The sequence below is a fragment of the Danio rerio genome, chromosome 17 (assembly GCF_052040795.2).
Source record: "Danio rerio strain M-AB ecotype USA chromosome 17, GRCz13ab, whole genome shotgun sequence".
Taxonomy (NCBI): domain Eukaryota; kingdom Metazoa; phylum Chordata; class Actinopteri; order Cypriniformes; family Danionidae; genus Danio; species Danio rerio.
In genome coordinates, this window is record NC_141037.1 from 5,807,087 (window position 1) to 5,824,749 (window position 17,663).

Here is a 17,663-nt window from a genome sequence, read left to right on the forward strand (position 1 = left end):
GTTTGATTGACAATAAAGTTGACCTGACTTGACTTTAAGTGCCCCCTCAGCCATGTTGCAATGGGAAAGTATAGATGGCATACAGCTTCGGGTGCATTCATTATTCAATTCACCTATAGCACTTGTCTTTAAACTTAGAGTGCCCGGAAGACTCCACAGCGGGGGCTCGAACCAGCGACCTTCTTGCTGTTAGGCAATCGTGCTACTCACTGCGCCATCATGACGCCCCTATTTTTGTGACACTGGATATTTTCTCTTTTTCAGACCATTCTCTGTACACCCTAGAGATGGTTGTGCATGAAAATCCCAGTAGATCAGCAGTTTCTGAAATAGCCCGTCCGGCGCCAACACCCATGCCATGTTCATCGTCACTTAAATCACCTTTCTTCCTTATTCTGATACTCGGTTTGATGCTCTTGACCACATGCCTAAAAGCATTGAGTTGCTGTCATGTGATTGGCTGATTAGAAATTTGAGTTAACAAGCAGTTGAACAGGTGTACCTAATAAAGTGGCCGGTGAGTGTAAGTGTTATACACCATTTGAATCTGTGAGGTGTCTACTTTTTTGTGCACACTCGCAATAACTACAAAATAAGGAAAATAAACGTTGTGTGCGTTCTTTCTTTCGTCTCTGCGAACTATTTTTAGAAACACGCCACTAAAATGCACTGAAACTCCACGAAAAATAAACACACAGACATGAGACAAATATCTATAGAAAGCTTTTAAATGCAGCCATGTTAAACACAAATATTGTTTAATAAAGTAATCAGTTTGAAACCAACACTATGATCTAATTGTTTTTAATGTGACCATGCCCCCGAGCTACCTTGGTATTACAATCGTCCACGTGAGGCGCACCGACATGGAAACTGGCAGACAAGTAAAAAAAACAACAGAATATTCTTGTAACTTGACACAACACCTTTAAAAAATGCAGTGCAAGACACAATCACGATTGCTCACACACGTCCATCAAGCTCACTTTTACATAGAAAATCAATGGAAAAGTAGCATATTGCAATGGAGAAACGTGCTCTGTGTGAACGGCCCCTAAAGAAGATACGTTTATAGTGTGAGTGGTCCAGTATTTCTCATTAAACAGCAGGAAATGGTAAGATCTGCTGTGAAGAAGCTGATTTGAGTGAGAGTTTGGTCTCTCAGTCGACAGTCAGCGACTGCCTAATGTTCCCGCTGCAGTTCTTCATCTCTGTCTGTCTTATCGGCAGGGAACAGTATTGTCACCGCCGCCATCTGTGAACGACAACACCTTCTCCCGCTGGCACACTTATTGTGTTTGACAGGCCAGAAAACGCTGCGGGACACGCTCGCGCTCCACTGTATTGTGGTCGTTGTTTAACATATAAATATAGCAGCCGCGGAGAAGCGCCGCCTGTGGCCGTGAAACGCATCTGGGAGATGAAGGTCTTTGTTGTTTTGGCCACGGTTTCTGGAAGTGTGAAACTTTAAGTGTAAAAGGAGCCGCTGTTTGTGTGGATATTCCTTCAAGAGCACGGTTTAGCAGTTGTGCCACATCATTGAAGACGGCAGACTGACACTTCAGAGCCCAGCAGGAGAACACAGACAAGACTCAACACACATGTGTATGATAGGAGGTGCTCTATATCATCATTACACACGTACTGTCAGCCGGAGAATTGAATGACAAACACAGACTTTTACTACTTTAGAAAGTTAGTTGAGTGTATCAAAGATTTTTTTTCGACACTGTAAGAAAGGCAGGCTTCCACACAATTACTTCATGTTGTCCCGATTAAAGGTGCAGCAGGTGACTGTCATTAGAAACATTTGTTGTTGTGCTGGGGTCCGTTCTTCGTACCTCGCTTAAATGATCTAAGATGATTTGGCAGATCCTGGATCTTTTAATCTTGATAACTGATCTCTCGCTAATTTGGTTCTTCAAACAAGTTCGCGAATCAGATTAGAATGTCTGGATAAACTGATCTGAGATCGCTGCGTGTGTTATGAAGGACAGATCTATCGATCCTCGAAATCATGATCAGCAATGCAGCGATTGGCTGACGGGACAGCAGCGTAATGACATCATCTGATTAATATTCAATTATCCATGTGAGAAAAATTCCATCAAATTAGCAGTAAACGGCTTGTTAAATATGACACGCAATAACCTTCCACATTTGTTGTGAGCTGCAGGCTTTACACTTTCATGTGTCAAGAGTATTCATCATGTATTTCAATGCACATCAGTGTATTTAGTTCTACATTTAGAAAAGATTTTCTTTATTATAGTAGCCATTTTTTAATCGTTGTAAAGAATAACTGGTTGTTTACAAAAGCATTTTGATATTGGTGAAGACGTCTGCAACTTTTGTGAAGCATCAAATCACCGGCATATTAACTATCAAAACATGTTTATGACTGCATTAATGTGTTATTGCTTTAAAAAAAAAGTCACATATTCTGCATTTCTATTATACACAATTTGTACTAAAGCGATCTAAAAAGTTCATATCAATAAGTTTTCTCTTTGCACCAGCAGGTGGCAGTCTTTGTACTTTCATTTCGAGGGTGCAGATTGCAAAAGTTTTATTAATATGTATAACTTAATTTATTTTATTAATGACTATAACTTTATATATATGGTTAAAAATATGTATCATTTTCCCAAGTGTATATAACTACTTCTGTAAGAAAATATCAGAATTCGGAACATACTTTCTGTATTATCTTTGCTTAAACTGAGCCGATCTAATCCTGTTTATATGAATTGAACCTGCTCCCGATCAGGTTTGACCTAGCAGAACTGTTGCTATGACAACAACTCTCGGATCAGCTTTGAAGAACAAAACGATCCTGGATCGTGTCAAATCGTCAATATCCAAATCCAGCTAACTGAGTAATCCACGTACGAAGAACGGACCCCTGGTTTAAAGTTTCTTCACTTTGCAATAGGAATGATTACGAAACACCAAAACACATTTTCTGAGCTGTTGACAGTCGTATATGTGTCCCACACTGCTAAAAACACTATTAGGTCACATATATCTCACCTAAAAGTGTAAATTGGTTGTTTTTGCGTTATTTCAAGCAAATTCATACTTCCGGTTTGAAACAAATTTTTGAAGCTGCGTCACGGTCATGAGATCTTAGTGTGTATTCCAGCATGTAGAATGGGCGACTGTACCGAAGAGTACTGTATTACGTCTCCGAGTGTGCTGCATTAATGCATGAGTAAGACTTGGTTCAAACCAATCAGCGTGCTCTGTTGTGCAACTTCATAAATATTCATTAATGTTACAGTGTAGACGGCGTCACGGCAGAGATGCCACATTGTGTTGGCAAAACAAGCATGCAGTGTTGCTTTCCTAATTTCCCGAAGTGAAGTTTTGTTTTCATTTTCACTCTGTGAGAGCGCAGCTGGACTCGCGTGTGGATTACAGTGTACGCGACGCGCGACAACAATAACTTACATGTCGGAACATTGTTAACCCAAGAGCTTTTATCTTCTGCAAATGGAGATCCGTATTCACTGCTTTTTCCTCTTAATAAAGACGCAGCTCTAGTTGCTGGTGATTGTCCTGTCTCTACAAATTTGGAAAGTGAGCGACCAGTGCTCTTTGTTTATTCAGTTTGTTCGTATCAAACTAACTATTGCACCGAGTAAACATGTTAGCACCACAACCAAAATATTACTGTCGTGGAGGATTTTCACCGCATTTTGTGACCGTAAAAACACACGCGGATTACCTGCTGAGTTCATCTAAGTTACAGTGATCTCTCTTTCGGCGTGCGGTATCAAACATTGCATGAAAAATACACGCTTTGAGCAGTTCCTCAAAGTGCACAAATTAATTGCCTGAATGAAAGAGCCAAACTGCAGTTAAAGTCCACCATTTAATAATTTGGCAAATAATTTGATTATAAATGTCCATGTAAGCACAGTCACTTTCTCTCCTGTGTGTGTGTTTTGACTCTGAAACTCAGCACGTGGTCAAATAGACACTCCCACACCATGCCTCTTTTCTTCCTCCGACACTCCCCCCTAAACAGAGCTGGACACGCCCACTTTTCTGGCTTTTTTCAAAGTAGAGGTTTGAAAACACCCTGCTGAAACGAGAGGGTTTCATGGCCCTTTAAAGTAAATGATATAAATGTATTTACAGTGCTTTCCACACATAGACTTTACTTGGGTAGGCCGCCTTGGTATATTAACCTTCGGCCACCCAGCCTACATACAATAAGATTATTATGCCTCTGAAAAAGCTCAGGTGATGGTGTCAAGGTTTTGGAAGGTTCTGATTGGCTAATTGACAACATTTGAGTAAATTGGAGGCACAACTGTAGAATAGTATTTATAGAAAACCTCAAACTGCTTCCTTTTGGGTCAACATGGGAAAATCAACAAGCCAGAATCATCAAAAAAAAAAAAAAAAAAAAGCCAGATTACAATTTGCTAAATTACTCTGGGGAAAGGAATATTTTTTGGAGACATTTCCTGTCATCTGATGGAGCTAAGATTGAACTGTTTGGCCATATTGACCAGTGTTGCATTTGGAGGACAAAGGGGAAAGCTTACAAGCCTAGGAACACCAATCCAACTGTGAAGTATAGGGGCGGCAGCATCATGTTGTGGGGCTGTTTTGCTGCAGGAGGGACTGGTCCACTTCACAGCATATGGCATCATGTAGAAAGAACATTATGTAGAAATACTGAAGCAACATCTCAAGACATCAGCCAGGAAATTAAATCTTGGCCACAAATGGGTCTTCCAAACAGACCATGACCCTAAGCATACTGCCAAATTAGTTCAAATGTGCTTTAAGGACAACAGAGAGAATGTTTTGGAGTGGCCATCACAAAGCCCTGATTACAATCCCATAGAAAATGTGTGGGCAGAGCTGAAAAAGCATGTGCGAGCAAGACAGCCTACAAATCTCAGTAACACCAATGTCAGGAGGAATGGGCCAGAATTCCTGCAAACTATTGTGAGAAGCTTGTGGAAGGATTTCCACAACATTTGACCAAAGTTATACAGTTTAAAGCAAAGCTAAACAAATACCAGGGAAATGTATGAATACTTTGAACTGTCTGGAAATTCATAAAAATTTCTAAAAAAAAAAAAAAAAAAAAAAACTTCTCTCATTATTTTGCATTTAACAAATGTAAATCATTTGGGTAATCCTAACGGACCTAAAATAGTAAATGTTTAATATGATTTATCATCAGACATTGTTTTAAAAAATGGCTATTTTCCTTTTTTAGTGTAAGTAAACTTCTGTTCCCCTTCTAGGGAACTTCAACACTGCGTCTAACCAGAACGCTAGGGGAACACCTCTTTTATACGCGTCTTGAAGCACATGTGAAATCAATCTAATGTAATTAAGCAGGTGTCGTCAGACCAGAGAGTATAAAAGCCTGTACTGAGCATTCAGTATCAACTTCTTTGCTTTCAAGAAGCACGCACGTGAAAATACACCCTCTTTCTGTGATCTTTTCATTACTGATTTGCATACACTAAATACAAAAAAACTGACAACTTACTTTTTTATTTTGGTATGGCAGAGAAAAACTTTAAACGTTGTGTGCCTCCATGCCCTCGCTTTATTACGGCTGGTGACTCACATGATTTGTGTTTAGAGTGTTTGGGAGAAGAGCATGCCCTGGTAGCATTTGAGAATGCTGACTGTGGACACTGTGACGTTCTCTCCCGTAAAGAGCTGCGCAGTCGGAGAGAGTTCTTTAATAAAGCTCCCGTGGCGCACGCTCCTCGCGGTTCGGGTCCCGCTCGTGCTGAGGCTGAGCGTCGACTTCGGTCGTGGGGTTCGCAGCTAGATCTGGCGGATGAGATGGAGACGGACTCTGTCCTTTCTCTCTCTGGATCCATGAGATCTAATCCTCCTTCGGGAGCGTCAGAAGCACGCTCTGCGGTTTCTTCTGCGCCTCGTGGGAGGGCGGCGTCCTCCGTTTCCGAGGAAACCGAGGCGCCGCAGCAACAAATAAAAAGAGGGTCGGGGAATCTGCCGCCCCAGTCAGTGGAATATGAGGAGTTAGTGGAGGTGATTTCACGTGCTGCTGACCGGTTCGATGTAATAGATTGGCAGCCAGCACGTGAGCAGCAGCAGCTGCGTCTGACAGGAATGCTGGATGAGAGAGAATTACCCAGCAGAGTAGATCCTCCACTAAGGGACCTCCCCTTTTGTCCGGAGCTACATGATGCGGTTTCTAAATCATGGAAAAATCCGTATTCAGCATGGTTAATAACACCAAAAACAGCTATTTATTCAGCAGTTCGTGGGCTAGGGGAAAAGGCATGTACAGTAATGCCAATGATAGAAGAGGACTTAGCGTGTCATCGTCGTTCAGATCTAAAATCTGCAAGGGTCCCTCCTTTGTTGTCGAGACCATTAAGATTAACATCGGGTCTAGTCAGTAAAGCATATATGACGGCTGGTCAGTCTGTTGGATGCCTGCACACCATGTCAGTGCTGCAGGCATATCAGGCTGACCTAATTAAAGAGTGCCTAGATGGTGGGGGAGCAACACCCGAACAGCTTCGAGAAGCTCTTCGGGCGTCAGATCTAGCTTTAAGAGCTACTAAAGAGGCAGCCTCTAGTTTGGGGCGATCTATGGCTACCCTGGTGGCTACTGAGCGGCACCTCTGGCTGACACAAGCAGAAGTGTCAGAAACCGATAGAGCTATTCTTATGGACGCTCCAATATCGAGCTCAGGGCTCTTCGGTGACGCCGTTGATCGCGTCGCCGAATCCCTCGACAGAGTTAAAAAACGCTCTAGCTCCCTCGGGGACTTTCTCCCCCCAAGATCAAAAAGTCAGGGCCAGCCGTCAACCAGCTCCTCATATCATGAAGTTCAAAGGATAAAACAAAGTCCTGACGTGTTGGGAGTCAGGCTTTCCAGGGCCCCCCTGGACGCCGAGAGCACCATTCAGCGCTCTCACTGAACCAGGGTCCGCGGAGAAAGGGAGAGACCACCTCACCCCGTATGCTGGTGGGGGGCCCTGTGTCTCCCGGGGTGGGCGTTCCTCAGTGTCTGAGGGCATTGGGGGCCCCACCCCCTCTGCAGGGGGGTCAAAGAACAACCAGAGGCCAGTCTCGAGAGGCTGGTACCCCTAGCACATTTTTTGGCAGCGTGGAAACACCTGCCGATGGTGTCCCAGTGGGTCCTGTTCACAGTAGAACACGGCTACAAAATACAGTTTTGTGCACGCCCACCTCGCTTCAACGGTATTGCACCCACCATAGTGAAGCCAGAACAGGCTCTGGTTATGGAACAGGAAGTACTGGCCTTATTAATAAAAGGCGCAATAGAGCGTGTTCTCCCACTCGACAAAGAGTCAGGGTTTTACAGCCGGTATTTTATAGTTCCCAAAAAGGATGGGGGATTGCGTCCCATATTAGATCTGAGAAATCTAAATCGGTCCGTCGAGGCCCTCAGGTTCAGGATGTTAACCATCAAAAACGTGGTGTCACAAATTCAGTCCGAGGACTGGTTTGTGACGATAGACCTGAAAGACGCATACTTCCATATTTCCATCCTTCCCCAACACAGGAAATACCTGAGGTTCGCTTGCGGGGGCGAAGCGTTCCAGTATCGGGTTCTTCCATTCGGCCTAGCTCTGTCACCTCGAACCTTTACCAAAATAGTCGAAGCGGCACTAGCTCCACTTCGTATGCAGGGGATACGTATCCTAAACTACATAGACGATTGGCTAATTCTAGCTCAGACTCAAGATATGGCAGTTCGGCATCGAGATGTCGTTCTCACCCATATCAGAAGGTTGGGGTTTCGGTTAAACACCGCAAGAAGTGTGCTTGTTCCAGCCAGGACGACCATTTCTTTAGGTGTGCTATGGGACTCCATGACGATGCGAGCACGTCTGTCCCCGCCATGAATCGAATCGATTCAGTCAACCGTACACAGAGTCAAACTAGGCCAGTTCATCACTGTGAAACACTTTCAGAGGTTGTTGGGTCTCATGGCAGCAGCAGCCAGCTTGATTCCGTTCGGTCTGCTGTACATGAGACCCCTGCAGTGGTGGCTCAAATCCAGGGGGTTTTCCCTCAAGGGGAATCCTTTCCGCATGATCAAGGTCTCGCGGCACTGCCTTCGAGCCTTAAGTATGTGGAAAATACCCTGGTTCCTGTCCCAGAGCCCAGTGTTGGGGGCTGTCTGTCATCGCGTCATGCCTATGACAAATGCTTCTCTGACGGGCTAGGGAGCAACGGGCTTGATCCGCATGATCAAGGTCTCGCGGCGCTGCCTTCGAGCCTTAAGTATGTGGAAAATGCCCTAGTATCTGTCCCAGGGCCTAGTGTTGGGGGCTGTCTGTCATCGCGTCATGCTTATGACAGATGCTTCTCTAACGGGCTGGGGAGCAACCCTGAGGGGGCTTCCCGCAGCGGGACGATGGGGAGAACATTATCGTTACTGGCACATAAACTGCCTGGAGATGATGGCCGTGTTTCTGGCCTTAAAACACTTTCTCCCAGATCTAAGGGGCCATCATGTTTTAGTCTGCACGAACAACACATTGGTGGTCGCTTACATCAACCAGCAGGGGGGTCTGAAGTCTCGAATGCTATGCAAACTAGCACATCGGATCCTCCTGTGGGCCCAGAACAAAATCCTGTCCATCAGGGCAATGTATGTCCCGGGCCATCTGAACATGGGAGCAGATCTCCTGTCGAGGCAGGGGGTGAGATCCAGGGAATGGAAACTTCTTCACCCCGAGGTGGTGGAGTCCATTTGGGAAAGATTAGGGAAAGCACAGGTAGACCTGTTTGCTTCCCAAGAGACCACGCATTGCGTACTATGGGTTTCTCTCTCGCATCCAGCCCCTCCGTGACTGGTTGCCATGGTTCAGACATAGCCGAGGCTACGTCTGTATGCTTTTCCCCTGATCGCTCTGCTCCCAGGAGTCCTGGAGAGGGTCCGTCAAGACTGAGTACGGTTACTGCTGGTAGCCCCGGTTTGGCCTACCAGGATTTGGTTTTCGGACCTCATAGCCCTGCTGGCGGGTCTCTCGTGGGAGATCCCCATCAGCAGGGACCTTCTGTCCCAGGGGGGAGGAATGATACTTCATCCCCTACCCGACCTGTGGAAACTGTGGGTGTGGCCTCTGAGGGGGCCCACCTCATAGAGTATGGACTGTCAACCGAGGTTGCTCAGACCATTCTAAGCTCCAGGGCTCCCTCCACAAGGAAGCTTTATGCCCTAAAATGGGCTCTCTTTTCAGCTTGGTGCAGAGAACACCAGCTGAACCCAGTCAGCTGCCAGGTAGCCTCAGTGCTGGAATTTCTCCAAGATCGCCTGTCTGCTGGGTTAGCTGCATCCACTCTGAGAGTGTACGTGTCAGCTATAGCGGCCTACCGTTCTCCCCTAGATGATGAGTCACTAGGACAGGATCCGCTAATTCGTCGCTTCCTTCATGGAGCCATAAGGCTAAGGCCTGTCAGCACACACAGGGTACCGACATGGGATTTAACATTGGTGCTCGAGGGCATCTCTGTTCCCCCATTTGAGCCACTGCAGGAGGCGTCAGATAAGTTTCTGACACTAAAAACAGCTTTCTTATTAGCTATTTCTTCCTTAAAAAGGGTTGGTGACCTCCAGGCTTTGTCGGTTGCACCTTCATTTCTGGAGTTTGCTCCAGGCATGTCCAAAGCCTTTCTTTATCCCAGACCGGGGTACGTGCCTAAGGTGCCCACTCATGTGGCGAGACCTGCTGTGCTACAGGCCTTTAACCCGCCCCCATTTTAGTCGTCGGACCAAGAGAAGTTAAACTTACTCTGCCCAGTTAGAGCTCTGAATACATATGTTAACCGGGTTATCAACTGGAGAAAGAGTGAACAGTTACTGGTCTGCTTCGGACCCTCAAAAAGGGGGAGTCCGGCAAATAAGCAGACAATAAGTAATTGGATAGTTGAGACTATCTCATTTACCTATCAGGCTGCTGGACGCCCTGCACCTAAATTTGTTAAGGCCCACTCCACAAGGGCTGTCGGGGCCTCCAAAGCTTCTATTTCGGGCTCAGCCCTTTCTGACATTTGTTTGGCGGCAGGATGGTCGACTCCACATACATTTGTGCGTCACTATCAACTCGATGTAGACCCCTCACCAGGGTCCTCTATTCTCACTGCGTAGTGTGCGTTCACAGTCAGCAGTGAGTCTGGCCTAGTGGGTATTGCGTTCCCCTAGCGTTCTGGTTAGACGCAGTGTTGAAGTTCCCTAGAAGGGGAACGTCTCGGGTTACGTATGTAACCATAGTTCCCCGAGAGGGAACGAGACACTGCGTATTCCGCCATACTCTCTTCTGCCTGTTACTTCTTTCAAGCAAATTCGAAGTTGATACTGAATGCTCAGTACAGGCTTTTATACTCTCTGGTCTGACGACACCTGCTTAATTACATTAGATTGATTTCACATGTGCTTCAAGACGCGTATAAAAGAGGTGTTCCCCTAGCGTTCTGGTTAGACGCAGTGTCTCGTTCCCTCTCGGGGAACTATGGTTACATACGTAACCCGAGACGGTTTCAACTGTGATATAATATATATATATATATATATATATATATATATATATATATATATATATATATATGTATTTATTTATTTTTTTTCAAATGTCTGCGAATTACCGCCACAAAATTTGTCGTTTTTATCGCGAAAAATTACACACAAAAAAAAAAAACTAAAAAAAAACTAGGGGGCTGATTAGTGTAAATGGGACCCAAAAGGTGAAATGTGACCCAGTTCTTTAAAGGCTTTTGTAAGATTTATCTAGAAACTCTGCTAATCTCCTCATATTTATCTTGTACTTACAGCCACTGCTCAGCATAGATAGAATTGATAGTTTTAGTGTTCAGTAATACCCTGTGCAAATGGGTCTATTACTATTTTCGTTACTCGTTAACCTTCCCTCCTCTTTCTCAGTTTCTTTCTTTTTTTTTTTTTTTTTTTGTACATTATCAGTAATGTCTGTCCTTCCCATGAGGTCTCAATCCGAATCTGAAAGGCTTAAGATTTAATTAGCTCAATGTTCTGCCGTCTCTCTTCAGCGGCTGAGCTTGAAGTCACAGCTGCCGCCTTGACTGTGAATTCAATTCAATTATTTGCCACTCATCAATTATTTATGTGTTTTCTCTAGCTTGATTACTCAAATCAAAGAAGTTAACGACGTCCGTGCCAACATAATGTGCTGGAACAGGCCTATTGATTTACATTTGGGCAGTTGACAGAATGACCTCAGCTGTCTCTGTTATACTCCTATATTGTTGAAATTAATAAGCTGTTGACTGCCTTTCTAAATGAATGAAACATGATAAGCCCGCGAGAGATACTTGTTGTTTACATCTGTGCTGTAAAATGGGCCTTGTTTGTGAGATGATTTGAGGTGTTTCATTTCTCAAACAAGAGATTTAACAGAAGCAAACTGAAATCAATTGACCTTATTTACTTTATTCTGTTCTATTGTGAATGATTCCGAAAGTCATCTTTTATCAAAATATCATAGCTGCTTCATATGAAAGCCCATTTTGGTTTAAACAGTTCAATTAAATTAAATTCATCTTTATTTATGTAGGACTTTTACAATGTAGATTGTGTCAAAGCAGCTTAATATAGAAATTCTAGTAAATTGAAACTGTGTCAGTCCAGTTTTCAGAGGTGAAGTTTTGTTTAGTTTAGTTTAGTGTGGTTTAATATTCACTGCTGAAAGTCCAAACACTGAAAAGCAAATCCATCGATGTGCGGCTCAACAAATTCCAAAACCAGTGGCGACAGTGGCGAGGAACAAACTTCAACAATTGATAAAAGTGAAGGAAAAAACCTTGAGAGAAACCAGGTTCAGTTGGGCACGACCATTTCTAGCTGGCCCACGGGATCAATGCGGACACTCGTCTGTCTTTCAGGAATCAGTCTCACGCTCTCCACTCCTCCTTGACCACAACATCATCTGCATAGGATATGGCCTCATCCAGGATTATGGTAAATTTTCCGGAAAGGTATCATGTGTGAACAGGCCCTTATACCGGTAAATATGTTCTGCCAGTTTTCCAAAAAAAAATTATGTGTGAACTGGCTCTTATACTGGTAAAATACCTGTAAATATGTTCTGCCAATTTTCCATAAAGGAATCATGTGTGAACATGCCCTTGTACCAGTAAAATACTGATAAATTTGTTCTGCCAATTTTCCAAAAAGGGATCATGTGTGAACAGGCCCTTATCCCGGTAAAATACCAGTAAATATGTTCTGTCAATTTTCCAAAAAGGGATCACGTGTGAACAGGCCCTAATACGGGTAAAATATGGGTAAATATGTTCTACCAATTTTCCAAAAAGGAATCTGGTGTAAACAGGCCCTTATACTAGTGAAATGCCGGTAAATTTGTTTTGCCAATTTTCCAAAATGAGATCATGTTTGAACAGGCCCTTATACTGGTAAAATACCAGTAAATTTGTTTTGCCAACTTTCCGGAAAGGGATCATGTGTGAACAGGCCCTTATACTGGTAAAATGTCGGTAAATTTGTTTTGCCAGTTTTCCAAAAAGAGATTATGTGTGAACTGGCTCTTATACTGGTAAAATGTCGGTAAATATGTTCTGTCAATTTTCCGAAAAGGGATTATGTGTGAACAGGCCCTTGTACCAGTAAAATACCAGTAAATATGTTCTGTCAATTTTCCGAAAAGAGATTATGTGTGAACAGGCCCTTGTACCAGTAAAATACCAGTAAATATGTTCTGTCAATTTTTCCAAAAAGAGATTATGTGTGAACAGGCCCTTGTACCAGTAAAATACCAGTAAATATGTTCTGGCAATTTTTCCAAAAAGAGATTATGTGTGAACAGGCCCTTGTACCAGTAAAATACCAGTAAATATGTTCTGTCAATTTTCCGAAAAGAGATTATGTGTGAACAGGCTCTTATATTGGTAAAATACCGGTGAATTTGTTCTGCCAATTTTCCAAAAAGGGATTATGTGTGAACAGGCCCTTATACTGGTAAAATACCGGTAAATATGTTCTACCAATTTTCCAACAAGGGATCATGTGTAAACAGGCCCTTATACATGTAAAATACCGGTAAATATGTTCTGCCAATTTTCCGGAAAGGGATAATGTGTGAACAGGCCCTTATACTGGTAAAATACCGGTAATTCTTTTTCTGCCAATTTTCTAAAAAGAGAAGTTGTAGCATTACCAGTAAATTCCTGGAATGCTACTCTGTGTGAACTCTTTCGAAAGGGTGGCGAAAAAGTGGTACGGTACGGTTTGGTTCGGTATGCCTTTTGACAGTGAAAATGGCCATAAAAGCGTACCAAACCGTACCGTACCCTACCACTCAGTTGTAACGGGCCCATACAGACCCTGTCCGTCATTCAGCATGCATACACTGAATTCAAAGGTTGCAGAGATGATTGCAGATTTTTATATTAATTTTAACGTGCTTTCAAGCCAAAATAAAGCGAAAGCATAGCTAAATATCTAGACCAGCTCTTGCAATTCTATTACTTTTGAGATACATACGGGGAAAATATGGGAAAATTAAACATGATATCGGGCAAAAACAGGAAGGTTGACAGGTATGTGTCATGCTAATGGTTAATGGTGTTATCAATCATCGCTTGGATACTGCAAAATAATCTTTAATCTTTATTGTAACATTACCTCTGTCTTTGTCGCGTTTTTTTCTTCCTCTTCTTTTCTTTTTTGCCTCCCCTGCGCACCAGACAGTTTGGTGCTTTTTGACGTTGAGCTTGTTGATCAAATCAAAAAAATCAAAAAAAGGTGTCGTGAATTCGACTTCTTATCAATTAGAAATGATCAGACCAGAGGTTTTGAATATCAGAAAATAGACTTTATTCTCCATAATAAGCCGAGAAAGAGCAGAGCAGACCCCAGAGCATTCTGAAGTCTTTCCTGGACACTTTCTAAAGTCTCTCCTGCTCCTTCTAAAGTCTCTGTGTTTTTTACAATATTTATACAGGTTATTTTGACACACCCCTTTGTGTCTCTTTTTAACTCTTGACCATTTTTGAATAGGTTTTCTAGTCTAAGGGGTCCTGCTATTCTTGGCTCTCAGCCCACTAGCTCATGTCAACAGAGATGTTACAGGTCTATGTCAGCAAAGTATAGATGCAACTTATGCAAAGGAACTAAGTGTTTACATACATTGTTATGATAGGATAATAACTTGATAATATGTTACTCATTCTAACTTCTGATACATATAGCTTCATACAAGTATTTAACATATATGTTAGATCTACACAATCAGTCATTCAGCCTTCTCCTAGTGTTGCTTCTGTGCAGGCATACTCATCTTACACAGACGTATCACTGTATTTTTAACACAGGCTGACATGTTTGCTGCAAACACTACATACATTTTGAGAAGAGAAAATTAACTGCTTTACTCTTAGAAAATACTTCATACAGAGAGAATAAAATCTTCTTCACAGGTAAAGTCTAATTATTCGAATGTAGAATTTATGTAGAATTTATTACTACTACTGCTGCTACTTAGTAGGCTACTTAGTAGGCTTTGCACTTTGCAGTTAAATTAATGTGGGCGTATTATTTTATAAGTCATAGTACCAACTAGTTTTAGGAATAGTGAAAGTTGCACTTTTTTTTCTTCTCCCATTTCTGGTGCGCACCTGATGTACAGCTCCCTTAGCATTTGCCTATACTGCCTATTCCACGGGTCAGCCCTGCGTATGGCTGCATTTTGTCCTTAAAACAAGCGTTAGGGGACGGTATGATGCTGTTTTGCACTTACCAGCTGACCAGCTGTATGCAGGATTATCTACTGTTACCATTTGATCCAGTGGCTAACCATGTACGTCAGAGAATTTAAGACGCTGAGTTGACTGTGACAACTCTGTTGAAGTCCGATGAGAATGGTTCCAGAAAGCAGTTAAAACAAAAACAAAAGTAAAAAAATATAACCAACAAGTAAATAACGTGGTAAAATTTGAAAACGTGGTAAAATCATGCTGCTCTGAGGGCTTTTCTTTGTCTGGATTGCTTTTGAAAATACTATTGGTTGGGTTTAGAGAAGTGGGTGGGTGCTGGTCAATCAGTGCTTTTGAAAACACTATCGGTTGGGTTTAGGGAAGGTGGTGTTTAGGGAATCAGTTGGTCGGTCAGTAAATCAGTCAGTCGACAGCAACCTCTGGTGGATTTACAGCACTTATGAGAGAAATTTGAGATCTAACAACGCTCACACAATTGAAAACGTGGTAAAATCATGCTGCTCTGAGGGCTTTTCTTTGTCTGGATTGCTTTTGAAAATACTATTGGTTGGGTTTAGAGAAGTGGGTGGGTGCTGGTCAATCAGTGCTTTTAAAAAACACTATCGGTTGGGTTTAGGGAAGGTGGTGTTTAGGGAATCAGTTGGTCGGTCAGTAAATCAGTCAGTCGACAGCAACCTCTGGTGGATTTACGGCACTTATGAGAGAAATTTAAGATCTAACAACGCTCACACAATGGCCTCTGGTGGATTTGCAATATATATATATATATATATATATATATATATATATATATATATATATATATATATATATATATATATATATGTGTGTGTGTGTGTGTGTGTGTGTGTGTGTGTGTGTGTGTGTGTGTGTGTATGTATGTATGTATGTATGTATGTATGTATGTATGTATGTATGTATGTATATATATATATATATATATATATATATATATATATATATATATATATATATATATACATATATACATATATATATATATATATATATATATATATATATATATATATATATATATATATATATATATATATATATCCTGGGACATATTTGGCGCTCTCCAGAAATGTATGTAGGGGTACGTAATCAAAATGAGCCTGGGTTAATAAAAACTCTACAGTACTAAGATTTTTGTGATGTTCACAATCTTTTCCATAATCAAACACAGCAACATTTTACACTTAAGCAAGTGAAGGAAAAAGCACAACAAGACCCCTAGTCCTGACCTTACGATGCATTCCCTCATGGGCTAACGGTGACTTGTTTTTGTTTCATTTTCTCATTATACAGATAACAAATATGCCCCGGCTGTGACTCTGAATGGTTATATCTTCATCCTGGGAGGAGCGTATGCCAGAGCCACCACCATCTACGACCCCGAGAAGGGAAACATCAAAGCAGGACCCAACATGAACCACTCCAGACAGTTCTGCAGGTGAGGACAGCAAGTCAACCGCAAATACACACCTGTCCATAGAGAAATCATGATGGAGAGATCTCACTGCTGTCAGAGGCTAGACAAGTCAAGGGTGCCAAAGGCGGATTTGTGCATTCATGGTTCTCTGAATACAGGTTTACTGCAGAATATAAGCCCTATTTACAGGTACATCTATGCTAGTCATCTTTTCAACTGATTCTTAAATTATAAAAAGGAAAGGGTGAGGAAAGTTTAAAGAGACTGTTAACCTAAAATTGAAAATACTGTCGTCATTCAACACTAAAGAAGATATTTGGAAAACGGAGCAATCCTGTTACCATTGACTTTCATTGTATTTTTTTCCTACACATTTTTTACACATTTTCCTCATTTGACCTTATTTCCACTATGAAAGTCAGTGGTTACAGGCTTCCAACATTCTTCAAAATATCTCATTTTGTGTTTAAATGAGTAAATGATGACAGAAATGAAATGGAATGAAATGTACCTTTAAATTCATTGCTAATAGATGCATTCAGGTACACCTACAAAAAAAAATATTTTGTTTACTTATTTTTTGTTGGTTTAATTTTTTTCAGAAACATTCTTAAATAAAGACACCTTTACTATTTCTATCTATTAAATTGCCCAATAAATTGTATTTTTTACACTTACCCAAACCCCAACCGTCACAGTACTGTAAAAATATTTATCTTTGTTATACAGTGTCATAAAAAATGCTGTTATATTGATATTCGGCCGGCTGCGTATCTGATCTAAACTTTACTTGGTCAAATTATTTTTCTAACCCCACTGAAATATATATATATATATATATATATATATATATATATATATATATATATATATATATATATATATATATATATATATATATATATATATATATATATATATATATATACATATACAGTTCTGTGTGGTTCTAGAATCTTATTGGCTGATAGCCGTGATATATTTAAGTAATATCAGCACCCGTACAGCCTCTTTACCATTTGTGTATCACTCCGCCCACATACAGCCAGCAAAAACCAGACACTACAGATCTAAAGTAGTAAACAAGTAAACAAAAGGTTTTTTTTTGAGACTCTCCATGTTTGATTTAGGTTTTATATACACAATATGCCCCTTAAACTGTTGTATAAACACAATATAAAATGTGCCAACTTGTCTGATATTGCTCATACATATATATATACATATATATATATATATATATATATATATATATATATATATATATAAATATACACACATACATACATACATACATACATACATATATACATATATATATATATATATATATATATATATATATATATATATATATATATATATGCATATGTATATTTGTGTGTGTATGTATGTATGTATGTATGTATGTATGTATGTATGTATGTATGTATGTATATATATATATATATATATATATATATATAT

The 17,663-nt window shown here is 41.1% G+C and overlaps 1 protein-coding gene across 4 annotated transcripts in view; it reads left to right on the plus strand.

Annotated features, from left to right (window-relative positions):
* LOC100334314 (kelch-like protein 29) overlaps window positions 1-17,663 on the plus strand; it is a 376,785-nt gene that overhangs the window by 352,227 nt on the left and 6,895 nt on the right. For all 4 annotated transcript variants that reach the window (XM_087289939.1, XM_087289941.1, XM_087289940.1 and 1 more), the window contains one exon: window positions 16,073-16,217. In XM_087289939.1, the coding sequence (XP_087146065.1) occupies window positions 16,073-16,217 (145 nt within the window). The remainder of the gene's footprint in view (window positions 1-16,072; window positions 16,218-17,663) is intronic.